The sequence below is a fragment of the Megalopta genalis genome, chromosome 8, assembly GCF_051020955.1.
Source record: "Megalopta genalis isolate 19385.01 chromosome 8, iyMegGena1_principal, whole genome shotgun sequence".
In the NCBI taxonomy this organism is placed as follows: Eukaryota; Metazoa; Arthropoda; class Insecta; order Hymenoptera; family Halictidae; genus Megalopta; species Megalopta genalis.
The window spans coordinates 17585741-17600466 of NC_135020.1; the positions used below are offsets into that span (position 1 = coordinate 17585741).

The 14726-nt window shown below is 39.3% G+C and overlaps 1 protein-coding gene and 1 long non-coding RNA gene across 3 annotated transcripts in view; one reads left to right on the forward strand and one right to left on the reverse strand.

Annotated features, from left to right (window-relative positions):
* LOC117227649 (neural cell adhesion molecule 2) overlaps positions 1–14726 on the forward strand; it is a 634847-nt gene that overhangs the window by 599553 nt on the left and 20568 nt on the right. Inside the window, exons 7-9 of the mRNA XM_033483085.2 lie at positions 7104–7248; positions 7356–7486; positions 12252–12411. Coding sequence (XP_033338976.1) covers positions 7104–7248; positions 7356–7486; positions 12252–12411 — 436 coding nt within the window. The remainder of the gene's footprint in view (positions 1–7103; positions 7249–7355; positions 7487–12251; positions 12412–14726) is intronic.
* The window catches only part of LOC143259980 (uncharacterized), a 252628-nt gene that overhangs the window by 215792 nt on the left and 22110 nt on the right, over positions 1–14726 (reverse strand). The gene's annotated exons all lie outside the window — the stretch shown is intronic.

Genomic DNA, 14726 nt, shown 5'->3' on the forward strand with positions numbered 1-14726 from the left:
TAGACGGCGAATAATTTAAATCGCAGTAAGCCAGTAACGTGATAACGCCGCGCCTATACTCCGCGGTCGAGTGTATGCTCTCGTTACGGCCGCGTAATTAAGCTAAATTGGCCCGCGGCTTCGGGGACGACGCGTCGCCAATTAATTAGCCACGGACGGACGTCCCGCGGAACGGAAAAACGTATCGAAGGCATTTCGCGGCCAATTCGAGAGTGATTAAGCGTTCTCCGTAAAGGAACTAAGTGCCCTTCGCCGGTCGAACTTTCGTGCCTCGGCGCGGTCATTCTCGTGTACACGGTGGCGCTAAGGTACCGGAACATCTTTGTGCCTGGAAAATTATAATAATCTCGTCCAGATAGTCTAATGTGCTGACCTGAAACTTCGGAAGTTCAATTGCTTTGGTCGTAACAATGGACTAGAATGGTTCACGAAAGTGTTCGTACACATTTTAAAACGCAATGACTATTTTAAAACTGAACTAAATGATTTGAATTCCTTTTTAGGGGATAGAGAGATTAGTCTACTAGACGATGACCGAAATGGTTTCGTTTAATTTTGCTATTATTTGGAATGAAGTGAAAAAATTAATAACCTTGGTATCTCAACTTCTTTATCTGAGCCTGTAATGAAAATTTAAAAAATGCTTTTTGTAGATCTCGGTAACTTATATGCGTGCTGAACATTTCATCGAAATCGCTTAATCCAGACTCGAGCTACAGGCGTTGAAGGATTTAAAAAACATTTCTTACGGTTTTTTGATGAAATCGCGAAAAACTGCGATTTTTGCGACCTTTAATAATGCGATTTCGATAAAATTTTCAACATGCAGATGAGTTACCGAGATCTACGAAAGACGGTTTTTTAAATTTTCGTTGTGGGCTCGGATAAAAAAGTTAAAAAACGAGAGATCTTAATTTTTTTTTCTTCATTCCAAATAATAGCAAAATTTGATAAAAGAAGCATTTCAGTCATCGTCTAGAAGACTAATCCCTCTATCCTCTAAAAAATAATTCAAGTCATTTAGTTCAGTTTTAAAATAGTCATTGCGTTTTGAAAGGTGTACGAACACTTCTGTGGGTCACTGTACGACTTCTACATTTAGTATACTTTTTCGACGACATAGTTAATAGAATTATGCGAAGAAATACTCTATGGAACCAAATATTTTATCAGAGAAAGATTCCAAGACCGAAATTCTCAAAGATTTTTCATACGTTCGACTGGTTGCTGACGAAAAAACCTTTACAAAAACACTGATTTTGATCAAGACATTGTTTCCGTATCAGCTTCCATGGTTACGGTACTTCATTAACCGTTTGCGTACCAGATGGTTCTGAAAAAACAGGATCGAAAAGCGCCGAAGAGCGCAATAGCGCTCCTTCGATTATGTGTCGAAAACAGCCGAAGAGCGCAATAGCGCTCCTTCGATTATGTGTCGAAAACAGCCGAAGAGCGCAATAGCGCTCCTTCGATTATGTGTCGAAAAAAGCCGTAAAACATAAAATAAAACGTTACGAATGAAAATATATATACTATTCATTTAGAATAGGTAACAACAAAATACAAATTGGATTACTGACAGCGATGCGACGCGCGACGTATACACGCGTCTGAACGACTGAGCACGTTTCGATAAATTTCGGGTGGGCCGTAAGTCGTCTGTTTCGGCCAAATGCCCCGGCTTTTCTCGACACAAAATCTGAAGAGCGCAAAAGTGGCTCGCGTGGTACGCAAGCGGTTAAATACACGCACCCTTCGTAGAGACTATTTTTAGGAAATGTAAGTGTTAACGAACTGAGGCCAAAGAGTTTCAACATTTTTCAAATATTTCTCGCAATTCAAGTAGAGAAGAATTACCGTGAGTGGGACACACACACTAACGTTATATCAAAAATTGTGAATCTAACTATAATAAAATTATACTAATTTTGTAATTATATTATGCAATTAGAGTTATTTATATATATATATATATATATATATATATATATATATATATATATATTATTAGAATTTATATTTATATTATATTTTTTTATATTATTAGAATTATTCTATTAATTTGCCAAAGAGTGAGGAACACAATATACAATACAAAGAGACAGTAAATTCGTACACAATTAGTTCCGTAGTCGTAAATCGAAATCGTAAACCTTATTAGTAAGTCGTTCGTTCTGCGACTAATTCTAATTCCGCATCGTCAACCGTATCGTAAAACGTATCGTAAACCGTAATCGTGATCGTAATCGTATTCGTGAGCGTGACCCTAATTTGTGCGTCGACGTTTGCCGCGTTCGTCGCGTTATGCCGCGTTCTCCGCGGGCGCTTCCTTTTATCGGTGCGCTGGTCGAACGTTACGAACCTTCTGTCGAAAGCAGCGCCTGACGCTCGCCGACCGTGCTGCTGTCGCGACCTAAACATCGCGGCGTTCATGCACGCACGCACACGTTCATCGCGTGGGATTAACGCACGAGAGTCCACGAGCACCGAACAGATGTAATGATTTCGCAGATCGTCTACAAATCCTAACGTGCTCGCGGATTCTCGTGTCGTTAACCCTCGGCTCCTACACATATCCAATCACACGAAATTTGAAACCGCTACCAATTAATATCTAACTATATTAGACAATTCATTTTTGTATGCTTGAAAATAATATTTTTCCTTTTTTTCCCGTTAAGTTGTATGAAGTACTAGTATTTTTTATTGAGTTTTCGTTTATTGTATTCGATCAGATATTTCTTCAAGAATAGCATCGACATATAGCATCGGATAGAATTTTTTATCATAGTGATCAAACAAGTTAAATTTGCAATCTTGTTGCCAAGTTTGCGAACGGGACACGCAGAATATTATAGGTACGAAATGGGTAAATAAAACATGCGGCGAAAGGGTGCCTTAAACATTTCTTTGCTTATTGTGTCGTTAATATTTAAATTAAGGATTTAAGGAACTTTTGTTAATTTTGTTCAGTTTCTGTTTATCGGAAGGAATATTTTTTGTCATAAAGTAATAAAGTCTGATGTTGACCCAAAGATATCAAGATTTATGTAATATAAGATTAGCATTCACTTTTATATGTGCTTACAATGAATAAAAAAACAATGCTTATCAGATTAACACCAATATCACTTTTACCATTATTAGTACAACAATTAAACGTAGAAGGAACCACATTGACACTATGCATTTTTGTAGTAAAATAACTGATCTTTCGAATGTTTTAAACTAAACTTAGATAGGTCGTTTAGCCTTCTTGTTATCTTGTCCCAAATAAAAGTGCCCCATTCATGGTTAAATTCCCTTACATAAAATATTTAAAAACGAGACTTTTGTTCAAATTGCTCCGGAATGAGAAGTTGTTCAACCTCAAACGACAAACCAGTCGCAAGAAAACGTCCTTACATAAGCGCTGGACTGATATTAAACTCTTAGGCACGGCTGAATTTTGCGTGGACTGTTACTCTGTACGGCAGAGTTTGACGCGAATTACGCGTAAACAATACAGCATTGCAATGTGTGACACTGGCGTATCAAAAACAAAAACTATACAGGATCTCCCACAATTATGGTTCTTCCGAGAAATGAGGGAAGTTATTTGAAGCAACTTTTTCCTTAGAGCAAAAATGCAATCCGCGGTTTTGTTTACGAGTTATTAACGAAAAACACCGACCAATGAAAGGCGAGCACGCCTAGCGCGAGGCAGCTCAGCCAACGAGCGCACGGAGCCCAGTTCTGCAGATTGACTCGGCCACCTAGCGCTAGGCGAGCTCGCCTCGTATTGGTCGCTTGGCTCGACTGGCGCGAGGCTGACCAGCCAACGAGCGCGGAGCCCAGTTCCGCTGATTGGCTCGGCTGCCTAGCGCTAGGCGAGCACGCCTCTCATTGGCCACTGTTTTTCATTAATAACTCGTAAACGAAGCCGCGGATTGCATTTTCGCTAAGGAAAAAATTACTTCAAATGACTTCGGGAATCACCCCTTTCCGGCTGTTAACATAATTATGGAACACCTTTTACAGTGACGCATCGTACCTACGAGGTTAATTACAGATTAGCGCATAAATCGCAAGGTGTATAATTTCCCCCTGTCTAACATCCCAACAGCCGAAAAATTGTTGCGTCACGCTACGCAGACATTTCCGGGAACGCGCATGTCGGTCTCGTTCTGCACGTATATCGCAGTTCCTTTGAAAAACTTTCATCAGCAATATCGTCCCCAAAAGATCGGCCGGAAACGTCTATCAATTCAAACAGGAAGTATTCACCGAGAAGGATGCTTGTTGCGAGCGTGTTAGGCGGACGGGATGGGCGAAACGAAACTTTCCAAACTGGGAGGAAGATTACAAGAAAGGATGAGAAGAAGAAGAAGAAGAAGAAGGAGAAGAAGAAGAGGGAAGAGAAGGAAGAAGAACGATCTCGTTTCCTCCGACGTTCTCCTATAGATTATAGGAGTTCCCCGCCGTATTTCTTCTTACGCCTCATCCTCTTTTGTTTAACTTTCTTATATAAGCGGCACAGCAAAGTCTTACGGAATGAGAAGCATCGACTTCGGAACAATATTTTCTATGTTTCCTTTCTGGCCGGTTTAACTGCCCGCGTGTTCGCCGCGGCGTACGCTGCCGCTCAATCTCTCCGCGGCTCAAATATTTATATCTTGATTAAGTAACACGGTAACGCGAAAGGAATTTCAACGAGGGAATTAAAATTTCTAATTCACAAGATGTGCCGTGCGGAAGGTGAGTGTCAGACGATGGAATTACCATTTTGTTCGCCGTGGATAACGCGTAATTCAGACGGCCGCCGGCCGAGGAAAAAGGGCGAAGACTTTAACGAAGCCCCCGGTAATTCCAGCCGGAGACCCGTGGAAGCGCGCGGGTAGCTTCGATACACGCGGGTTAACGATAACATATTGCTATATTATCGTCGGGATAATGGGAAACAGTGGTGAGGAAGTTTCGTTGGCTCCCCGGCCGATAAATCACGAGATACTCTTCCTCCTCTTCGGCCTTTGTCTCGCCGAGAAGGCGCGAAAATAATTAAATCATAGAATCCCCGAAGAACCGGTATCCATCACGGTCATCCTGCGGACCTGATCAATAATGATCAGGCCTGGCCTAAGGTAATTTGCGGAGAACGCCTCATGTTTCTCGCTAGAAAAAATTTAGTAGAGATATTTCTATCAAGCTTGCACATCGACTCGAGATAATAACGCAAGGCCGGTGACTAGACTTTCTTCCTCAGCTTCATTAAAATATCAAGACGATAGCAAAATCGTAACTAAATTGCGGACTTTGCGCATTTATGACAAAAACGAGTAGCTGGTATGAATGATTGGAAAGTACTGTTTCATATTATTGTGAAACACGAGATTCTTAGCATAATCTGTTGATAACGTACTTATGTTAATTCTTTGCACTCGAAGCCATTTTAATTGAAAACCGAAAATGGTTGTTCCGATCTACGGCGTTTCCATTTTATATGACTTAGCGCATTTTATGCATATGAAATTGAGATGTGATTCATACAACAGTTACACTTTCGACAGTTTTCTAAATATAAAAATATTTAAAAATGTAAGAATATTATTTTGGGATATGATATAAGAATTTTTAGCGGTGCCGCAGAGTCGCCAATCGAATGCAAAAGTTAGAACTTCGAAGTGAGTTTTTCATCACTAGATTGCGGATTTTATCCATTCAAGACCAGAATTAGTAGATCAAATACAAAACAGTAGTAGCATTTGAAGAATTATAATAATATTAGGTCTACCGGTAAGTTCTGTCCGTTTTCGAATTGAAATATAACACAATTTTCATACATTTAATAATATTTATTGTAGAATATACTTTCCATCGTTACTTATGACTTCTTGCCAGCGTGATGGCAACTTGTAAATGCCATTTTTAAAAATGATTTATTTTTAGAGGCGAAGAACTCAACTAGTGCTTGATTGACATCAGCTTCAGTTTGGAATCTTTTTTCCTGTAAAAAGTTTTGCAAAGAGAGAAACAAGTGATAATCGGAGGGTGCTAGGTCTGGGGAGTATGGTGGATGCGACAGAATTTCCCAGCCTAGCTCTGCGATTTTCTGACGAGTCGCCAAAGCAGCATGTGGTCTGGCATTATCATCGGTATCCATGTTTTCACGATCGCTTCTCACTTAATAATGACACGAGACATCTATGTTTCAGTTTATTTAGGAGAGTATATGTGTGTAAATGCAATGATAAAGAGAGATAGTCATATATGTCTGAAATCAACATGTGCATATGGATTGAAACTTGAAGTGACACTATCGGACAGAACTTTCCGGTAGACCTAATACTGACGAAAAGAGAAACATATGTTTACGTAGCTCTTGTATCTTGCAATTAACGCAGACAGTTTTTATTTTGCATCGAAATCCGCAGTTTAGCTCTCTTAGAGGCACAGGATTTCAGAACAGATTTTTATTAACAAAGAAATCACATAATATAAAAACATAAATAATAATAATAATGCAAATCAATTTGTTGTTATAGGGTGCAACTCAAATAATCTCACTGTGCCACATGGGTTCATGAATGCGCTTACAGTTATTACAATATTTCGAGGTGGATCTAAAAATGTCCCATCATGCATTACCGTGGAAAAATTCCGTCAAAAAGATGAAACATTTTTACCGTGCCCCAAACAGTTAAAAAGGACGCGTACGCGTTTGTGCGAACATTTTCCAGAGAAATACGGCTGCTCGGCGTCTGATTACAGTAATGTCTCTCTAATTGACGCATAGATTGTTCACAAAAATGGCTAATTTAGGAGGAGGAGATACGATTGTTCGAGCCTTGCGGTTCATTTTTATAGTTACGAATTGTCGACAACTATAAAAAAAAACGAGCTGCGAGGCTCGAACAATCGTATCTCCACATCCCAAATTGTCCATTTTTCTGCACAATCCGAGCGTCAGTTAGGGAGGCATTACTGTACTGGAATTTCTCAGACTGATCGGTAAATCCCTCGTTGATTCATAAACGTCGAGGGGAGTTTGCGAGGTAAAAAATGACGGGAGAGAAAGGTCGGTTGATAAAGAACAGCGGAAGGAAGTTATCATAATATTGTTACAGACTTCGAGCGACGGGAACACGACCACCAGCACCCTGTCTTTCAAGGCGACCAGGGCAGATGCTGGCAGACACTTGTCGTGCCGGGCTGAAAACTCAATCATGGGAACCGAGCCGATAGATGACGGCTGGGACCTCGAGATACACTGTAAGCGTATTAAAGACACACTCGAGACCCCGGTGGTGCCGGCTGGCCGTGCGGTCCGTCACGATTATTACGCTAGGCTGCGACTTATTGACGTGTTCAATTCGCAGACACGCCCGAGACAAGGATACAGCTGGGAGCGAATCTGAACCCGAACGCGATACAAGAGGGCGCCGACGTCTACTTCGACTGTCTGATCCAGGCTGAGCCGCCCGTGTACAAGGTGGAATGGCGGCACTTGGTAAACAACCGGTTTTACACTTTATTTTCATACAGGGTGTCTCAGAACTCCCGTTACGCACGAATTTTGCCGCAATGAAATTGTTGGTTACGATTTCGTTAATACTCGAACGCCGGGATTCGGATTCATTTCTCTTCTTCTATCTTTTTTTCTTCGTTCGTACTCCGATTGTTACTGTATTTTTGTATTGTATAACGAAGGGACCATCCCGTTAAACGAATAAACATTATTATTATTATTATTATTATTATTATTATTATTATTATTATTATTATTATTATTATTATTATTATTATTATTGTTACTATTATTCTGAATATTATTATTTGACAATCTGGTTTCTCACAGTTAAGCTAAATTTTCATATATTTAGTTTGTAGACTAATCATCCCGTTAAATGAATAAACATTATTATTATTATTATTATTATTATTGTTACTATTATTATAAATGTTATTATTTGAGTATCTGGTTGCTCACAGTTAAACTAAATTATCATATATTTAGTTTCTAGACAAACTAACATGTCCAGAAGGTGCACCAAAAATTACGTTGAAAAAAATTGATAAGTAAGATGATAAATGAACCGAAGCATACTAAGTTATATTTTTGTTAAAAAGAACCGTTAGAGTGTTAACGAGTTATTAACGAAAAACCCTGACTAATCAGACAGCTAATATATCAGAAAGAAGCTTGGTAATTCTTTTTTAACTTTTTTATCACCGAATACGTTCACTTATGGACTAAATGAGCCCCGATAGTGGCGAAAGAGTTAAACAATGCCCTCGAAAGAAGCATCTCGGTTCACAGTTAGAATTGTTATTGCTATTGAAAGATTTCCTTGAAGCCAAATCCTCAACTGCGAACGGTGTACATTCAAAGTGTGAAATAATTGTCAGGAAGACGACAATGAGATGTTATCTTTTGCACACATAACTGAACCAGAAACAGTGACACTCTAGAGCAATCCATAAACGCAGCCATTCGTCTGTAAACATGATATCTATACTACATTGTTATCCCAACATTTAAGCGGATTCTACTTTCACCGGTGACAAATGATCCCAGTAGACCCCGACTTGCCAATAACAATCGTAATCCGCTTTGAACGGTTCACGACCATTATCATCTGACCTACAACAATCCTGTATCACGATTCTACTCGTCCTGAGACCGTTCGATCTAACATAATTCGCAGAATTTTGATTCCGACGAAGAGAATTTTGAGCAGAATTTTGAGATCACAGTATTTGAAATATTATCATATAATTATTTGAAATAGTTATTTGAGATAATTGTGAAATTCTTCTCGGAAATTATACGGTGATCTAATAATTAGCTCTGAACCTAGACTGTACTAACATCCTTATTTCACACTTCCATCTATTTTCTCCTGCGACAAAATTAGACGAATCCGGCTAAGATCTCTCAAAAATGAACTTTCTTTAAATGCATATTAACCCTTTGTTTTGTCCGTACGTTCGGTTAGTCGCCTAACGTACAAGCGCGACCGAACTATTGTACGCTCGATTCGCGCTTTCTACGGCAAATTAATGACGTGGAAGGGTCTCTAGTAGTCTTAGAGAACTTTATTTTTTGTGTTGTACTCTCTGCGAGCGCTGGTGGAAGAATGCTCTTCCAACGCTGGAAAGTCGTGGAAGAGCACCCGTGGATGGAGGTAGATTGTTTATTATTGGTCAAGGCACGAATCACCCCTTGGAGGGGGGTGTCTGCCTTGACCCTTGTTGGGGCCTGAGAGGGTTTCCCCAATGGTGGGACCTTTTTATGGCCCTTGTCTTATTTTGAGCGGAAAAGATTACACGTCCTTGTGAATGCATTTGATATTTTATTTATTTTATAAATACACATTTTCCTATTGTAAATAAAAGATAAATTTTAAATTTTGTAATTCACCATGGTGTGATATCTTTGGTAACAATCTCCCATGTGCATTCTGGGTTTACTTGGACAAGTGTCACAATATTCACATTGCCAAATAGAGTTACTAGATATTTCTTTCAAGGTTAGAACATTTTCTGCGTAATTGTTGGTTTCCTTTATAATTTCATTTACCAGTTCGTCCGTGAAAAATAATTTAAAATATTGCATCGGCTGTTCAACGTTTGTAGGAACTAGTGGTCCAATGACCTGTGGCAATACGCTGAAAGGTATTCTATCTGGAATATGTAATTCTTCCGTAACATCACGCCATTCATCTAAGTCTTGTAACGAATCTTTGCTTTCACTTTCAATAATTCTGATTCTTCGTCTCTTTGGTAGTATAATTTCGCTACTACTACTTGAAGTGTCAGAATCATAACCAACATTGTCGTCCACAATGTCTTTTAACTCTTCAAAATCAAATACGTCTTCGGTATCACTCAGCTCTAAATTCTCATCATAATATTTATTTTTCTCCATGTTGCTGACCATAGAAAAGGTCAAAAAATGGTTTAATCGTAATGGTACAGACTTAGCACGTTTTAACTACAAATAACAATTGCTAACGCCTACGATAACGTATGCTAAAAACATTTGGCTCCGTAACGGAGCCTTCGGAGCGCTAAGGGTTAAATAATGCATGTTATTTCAAGGACTATATCATTACGAAGAGAGAGTAAATCGATATAAAGGTTCCTTAAAATAAAAAATCATTTTCTCGCATATTATTTCGAACATCATTTCTTTTGTCGTATTTGAAATAAAAGAAAAATAACGAAACAATTCATTGCATGAAATTATTATCGTTTCAAATGGATCGATGTTATTTTTATATTCAAGTAACGGTATCGAAAACAACCAAACGAAATGAATTGAAATAGTTATCTCTTACTTTCATATCAAATAAAATTTGACCAGGTCTGAGTGCAACATTCAGAGAAAACGCATATCATTCAGACAGTGTGTCGTTCATTGCTGCTCTATTTGGTCGGTGGTGTCCGACGGGCCGTCGAGGCTTTACGGGCAACCGTGTCCTCGCATATCGGCCGCAATTTAAGAAAAGCCTATTTTCCGAGGATCAGAAAGTTTCGAAAATGGCCCATTCCCGAGCCGCGCTAGGTACCGAGAAAGTTCGCCGGTTACGAGGCAGACAGGCGCGTTCGCGCGCGGCTCGAAAGAGTCCGCGCCGTGAACCGGCAGTCTATTAGTATAAAAAGGGAAACAAAGTTCGGGCGAACAAGGTATTCAAAGTTTCGTAATAAGTTCGATCGCGTGGCCAGAGTCTCTTTTATCTTGCTGTACCATCCGACCACGAACGGAAGTGTTACGTACACGTGTACACGCGGGCCACACGTATCTGCCGTGGGCCGCCGGAACACGGAAACTCGACTGCCTTCCGCGCCAGATAGATAGAGGAAGCTTAACATATCGCCAACATTCGTTTAACTCTTGTGCCAATACCCGAAATTTTCTACCATGTTCTATAATATAAGAGACGACGTGGTTTCGGCGCGTTCCTTTATGCCTCTAATGCAAATCAACTTATGGTAGACGCAGAAAGTGAAGATCTCGAGCAATTTTTCTGTTCGTTAATACTAAACCTACCGAGCACTACAAATGATTGGCGTGTGCTGTTCTATGAGAATGACATGACTGGATCAATTTAGACATTTCGCAACTTTTATTACAACGTATGTTCGAATCGAGAAATTTATTTGATCGTTTCCTGTAAAAGAGTCTTTATAATGTCGACAATTTCGAAATCAAAAATGTGAAGTCGGTCAAAATGACCGACAAGGTGAATTTAGTGTTAACACAGCAAAAGAAAGAAAGTGTAGAATGTACTGATAATATACAGGGTGTTCCACAATTATTTTAACAGCCGAAAATGAGGGGTAGCTGAGGTCATTTGAAGTAACTTTTTCCTTTGCGAAAATGCGATCTGCGGCTTTGTTTACGAGTTATTAACGGAAACCACTGACCAATGAGAGGTGACGGCGCGAAGTTCGAGAGCCCGCAGTACGAAGCTTTGATAGATGGTCGGGACGGACTCGAGCCGCGTTCGAAGTATTAAACAAATCACGAAGCGAGAACTTTCCAGATCTTTTTTACTACGTAACAGTGATATTTTTAACAAACATATCCCTTATGTCCTTTAGCACGGTTATTATTCATTAAATTAGCTTTGCGAATCATTCGTTGAACTGTGTTCGGACACGGAATCATTTAAATTAAAATATCATTTACGTACTTCGTTAATCTTCACTGCACGCCTTGCTTAAAAATTTTATATGTTGACCTTGACGTAACCTTGACATGACCTTGACAAAACCTTGATATGACCTTGATATGTCAAGGTTATAAAATATAGTTATATATTTTATAAAATATATTAATATATAAAGTTGTGTTGGAAGCGCCTGTGCTTCATTCTGTGATGTAAGATTTAAGTAAATCAGGATTATCGAATTATCATGATCGTCATAGAACATTTGATGCAAAATAAAAATGTTGCTACCTCGATTGCAACGAACTAAAGTAAAGTAAAAGTTTTTGCAACGAACTAAAGTAAGGTAAGAGTTTGTTCTCCTTCTTAATAGGTGTAATAGACGGAAAATAATAAAATAAAAGTTCGCTTTCTTCCTTAATAGTTTAATGGGTGGAAAATAATGGTGCAACAGCATCCGTAAAGTCTTGTAATCTTTCCACGGGCCTTTGTGTTTCGCCCACGCATATTCGTCATAAATGCATAAAATCCGCTGTCTGGTTGTCAGGTTGAAATCGCCGAAAGTTGGAAGCTGACGTTCGTTGCGCTCTGTTCCAGGGCGAGCCTCTTCATCACAACATCGCGCAGGGTATCATTATTAGCAATCAGAGCCTGGCGCTGCAGGTTGTCGACCGCAAAAGCGCCGGCAACTACACCTGCATCGGGCACAACACCGAAGGAAACGGCGAAAGTTCGCCGTTCTACTTGAACGTGATGTGTGAGTGACTTCATTGAAATAATTAAATGCTCGCGCCGCCTAATTCCATGATTACATAAAGCACACGTGGTAACAAGGGCTAATCGGTTCCCCGGAATTACTAGATGAAAGCGTTCGTTCTCTGGCGAAGCCAGACTGTTTGTTTGCCCGAGCACACGAAACATACGCTGTTCGGCACGTATGCGAACAATTAGATTATTTCTCCTATATTGTTAGCTTCCCTTCATCCCTCTCGGTTTAATCAGCATTAAATCATGTATGCACTACATTTGTGCATTGTACCTACTCAATTTTCATATTAATAATTTAACATGCAAGATGAGATTGTTAATCGCGATACGCGCTTTCCTCCTATAATATATCTGTTATATTATGAAAACAGTACGAAAAATGCCGAAGTTTCTATATCGTCAACAAAAAGAAACTTCGAATCGATTGACTTTGCACTCAAGACTATTTTAACGCGAGAATGAAAACGTTTCTTTCAGCTTACAGTATTTCCATTTGGTATGATTGTTTTTATTTGATAAATATGAAAAAGAATTTCAATAAAAATAGTATAAGTTATACTATTAACTGTTATTATATTAGTTATACTATTGTATAAGTTATATATATTTACTTATACTGTAAGTTATTACTTCTATTATTTGACAATGTATCAAAATTTTAATAACGTGCAAATTCTTTTGGAAATAGTGTAACAATTTTTAGCGTCGCCTCCGAGTCGCTGCTTGAATGCAAAGGGTTAAGTATGTTTTATGTGCTCACAATGTAGCGTTTTGCCGTAATAAGTCTAAAAAATGACTTATATACAGGGTGGGTCGGAATGCATAGTACAACCGAGCAGGGGATGATTTCACGTGAAAAAATAAGAAACAAATTTGGTATAACACTTTTTTATCCGGCCTCCGTTTTCGAGAAAGTCGACTTTGAAGTTTGTTCGTCTTTGTAAAGGATTTAGTTGTCGTCTATTCTTCTACCGCAGTTGCCTCCGATCAAGATAGTGTTTACAAACATTAATTGTTGCGTACTATGTACTGTCCGTTGCTCTGAAGAAGTCCGCTGAGAAAAGCGTAGAACCGATTCCCATCAACCCGCCATACAATATTAACGCTCTCAATTATTAACGGCTTCGCAGAAGTATGATAAACGCGTTTTCTTTTTATTGACAGAAATGTTCCCTTCCTATTAACCCCAAACCGTGGTCACCATTTTCGACTAGAAGTACGTCAGACGCGTGTCCTGTGCTTTCTGTGGATGTGTGCGTGCGTACAATAATGTCTCTCTAATTGACGCTCAAATTGTCCACAAAAAATGGGCAATTTGGGAAGAGGAGCTACGATTATTCGAGGCTTGCGGTTCGTTTTTATTGTTACGAACTCTCAACAACTATAAAAAACGAGCTACAAGGCTCGAAGAATAATCGTACCTTCTCTTCCCAAATTGCCCATTTTTGTGCAGAATCTGAGCATCATTTCTGGAGACATTACCGTATTATTTACGCGACCACAGGGCGAGCGAGACCCGCGACGAGAGTCAGGAGGCGTAAAACAATCGAGAGAAAATAAAACAGACGCAATAAATACAAGATGCAAGAGCATTGACTAATTCCCTAAAGCGTTAACTTCAGAGTCTTCTGATGGACACACGATTATTTGTAATTGCTAATTAGCAATTAGCATCCTAATTAACTTTTCGTTGCATTATGCAGCAAACGTGCTGCACCATGTTCTGCTCGTGCAGTATTATGTACTCTCATGTTCGCAGGCTTGCAATGTATCATTCGAATATCGGAATTTTATGGATATCTAACATAGTCGTGAACATAAAACGTTAAGAACCTGAAGGCAATACAGTAATGTCTCCCTAATCGACGCTCAGATTGTCCAGAAAAATGGACAATTTGGGAAGAGGAAATATGATTATTCGAGCCTTGTAGTTCGTTTTTTTTGTGTAGTTGTTGACAATTCGTAACTATAAAAATGAACCGCAAGGATCGAATAATCGTATCTCCTCTTCCTAAATTGTCCATTTTTGTGGACAGTATGAGCGTCAATTAGAGAGACATTACTGTATCGGGAAACGAGAAAATGAAACACTACGCATAAACTAAATGACACAAGGGGCAAAGAGCAAGGGGAATCGGTCGCCAGCTCCACCTAGCCTTTTCCAATTTGTTTTGATTACAGACTTTTATTTATTATTGGCTACGCGCTGAACAAGAGACGTGATTAGACAGAGCAAGCGACCGATCCCCCTTGTTCCTCACGTCGATTAGCTCGTGGATCTTCTCATTTACCAATCGAAGTGGG